This window comes from Plectropomus leopardus, unplaced genomic scaffold (genome assembly GCF_008729295.1).
Source record: "Plectropomus leopardus isolate mb unplaced genomic scaffold, YSFRI_Pleo_2.0 unplaced_scaffold25938, whole genome shotgun sequence".
Lineage (NCBI taxonomy): Eukaryota > Metazoa > Chordata > Actinopteri > Perciformes > Serranidae > Plectropomus > Plectropomus leopardus.
Genome location: NW_024628199.1, coordinates 1 through 2,118, shown reverse-complemented (window position 1 = coordinate 2,118; position 2,118 = coordinate 1). Strand labels below are relative to the sequence as shown.

The window sequence follows — 2,118 nt, the reverse complement described above, 5'->3', positions numbered from 1 at the left end:
AACTTCTCGGAGGTGACTTCACTCAGGTCCTCCGGGCTCAGACTCCACACGCTCACCCCCTCTGCCGCTCCCGCCGCCATCGCTGCGCCGAGAGCTGTGGTCTCAGGCATGGACGGCTTCACTGGAAACAACAATCAATACAATATTTGCTGTTAATGACGACAAAATGAAGAAGGATGCTTGCTACTTTGTTCAGGAAACTCTTGCTCTTAACCATAATTGCTTTACTAGTAGCAGCAATAACATCAGTGGTTTTTTTATGGATGTGTTCAGGGACAGATTCGTAAACCAATAACATGAGCAATGACTTAAATCACAATTTTCCAAACATTAAAAAAAAATAGTATGCTTGATCAACACTTACTCGTACTGATATTAGGTTTTTAATTTAGCATGTTATGTGTATTTGTACAGCATATTGGAACTAAGCAATTACTTTTAAGTCACACATTTCCAAAAAATGTAATGCTTACTCATTTTTTGGCAACTTTCCTATTGTACCAGGTTATTCAGTGTGATATTAATCCCACATGACGCCAGCAGAGGGCAGTGTAGCACCATCACAGTTCGATACGACAGTAGCAAAGGGCGAGTTTGTTGTTAAAAAACTGAATGTTGTATGATTTTTCTGTGCTGTCTGAACATTTTGTTCAATGATGTCTCCATTTCTAAACATCCAGTGTGTCTTTTTGTGTTATTTTTATTTTACCTTTTCAATTTATGTTTCCTTTTTATTTGTGGGTTTATGCTTCTGCTGTTGTTTTTGGTCTATGTTTTTGTATCATTCATATATTGGCATTTTACATCTTGCATCTTACAATATATGTCCTCTGGCTTTAATGTTATCCAAACTATAGTTTCGTCTCACTTGTGTTCAACAGAACTGTTTTTCCGTTGTTATGTGGTCGTCTATGTATTTTTTTTCTGCAGCAGAAAAAAAAACACAATTACATGAAATGAATGGACATCTTACCAACAGGAATACAGAGAATGTCTGCCTGCAGCTGCATCAGCAGCCTGTTGGACGTCATTCCTCCGTCCACCTGGAGCTGAGTCAGGGGGATGCCGCTGTCCTGATTCATGGCGTCTAGTATCTGCAATCAAAAGAAATATTCCAATTATCACACATCTAAGCAAATAAATATAAGAAATAGTAGTTTTGTAAATAAACTTGTCTTATGAGGGGAATTTAAAGGAGGGAACTCACCTCTCGCGTCTGGAAACACACAGCTTCCAGTGCAGCAAATGCAACGTGACTCTTATTAGTAAACTGAGTTAACCCACAAATGATCCTGTGACACAGAAAAAAAGAGTGAATGAATCAGACACTTATTATTGACTTAGTTCCTGTCTACAGAGCAGCTCTGAGTCTTACCCTCTTGCGCTGGGTTCCCAGTAAGGTGCATAAAGACCCGAAAATGCAGGAACAAAATAACAGCCGTAGGATGTACCGACTGACGCAGCCAACTTCTCTGCAGCGGGAAAGAAACAGGAAAAGGATTGGGGGAAAAAAGGAGGACAGCATAAAGTAAATTACAATACGCAGACAGACAAGAAAGCGCTGCATATCTCTAAATATTAGCATTCAAGCAGCCAGTGAAGCAACAAAAAGGCCAATTTTGGGGATATAACTACCTACCTGTGCAACAGTTTCAGCGTCTTTATTTGCTTAAAGTGTCCCTATAAATGAAATGACGCCACAGTCTGAAGATGCTGTTTGTTACATTTCTTTTGTGGTTGACAGCAAAACATACCGAGCTCTTCAGACGATCCGATGATCCCGAGATTGTCCTGCAGCCAACGAACCACCGCTCCTGCGATAGCCACAGAGCCCTGGCAACAAGTACCCGAAAACAACTTTTAAATCTCAAACTACTGAATAATTACACAGAATATCATGAAAACAATGACAGGTGTGGGGATATTGGTGTATTAAAGGTACCGCACCTCTAGTGCATAGCAGGCAGGTTTGTCCCGACCAAGTTTGTATGCCACAGTGGTCAGAAGACCGTGGTCGGACATGACAGGCTGCAAAACAAAACAGACAAGGAAAAAACCAACGAATGCAATCTTTGATTTAAGAAAGACAAACAATGACTTAACTATTAATAATTACTT

The 2,118-nt window shown here is 40.2% G+C and overlaps 1 protein-coding gene across 1 annotated transcript; it reads right to left on the bottom strand.

Annotated features, from left to right (window-relative positions):
• Nucleotides 1-4: 4 nt before the first annotated feature.
• On the bottom strand, nt 5-2,076 carry LOC121966802 (glycerol kinase-like; the record flags this gene model as incomplete). The annotated part of the gene is made up of 6 exons (XM_042516866.1): nt 5-121; nt 974-1,094; nt 1,208-1,292; nt 1,376-1,472; nt 1,755-1,833; nt 1,948-2,076. Coding segments are annotated over 6 exons (628 nt in total), but the record flags the coding sequence as incomplete, so codon positions are not given.
• Between the last annotated feature and the right edge of the window lie 42 nt (nt 2,077-2,118).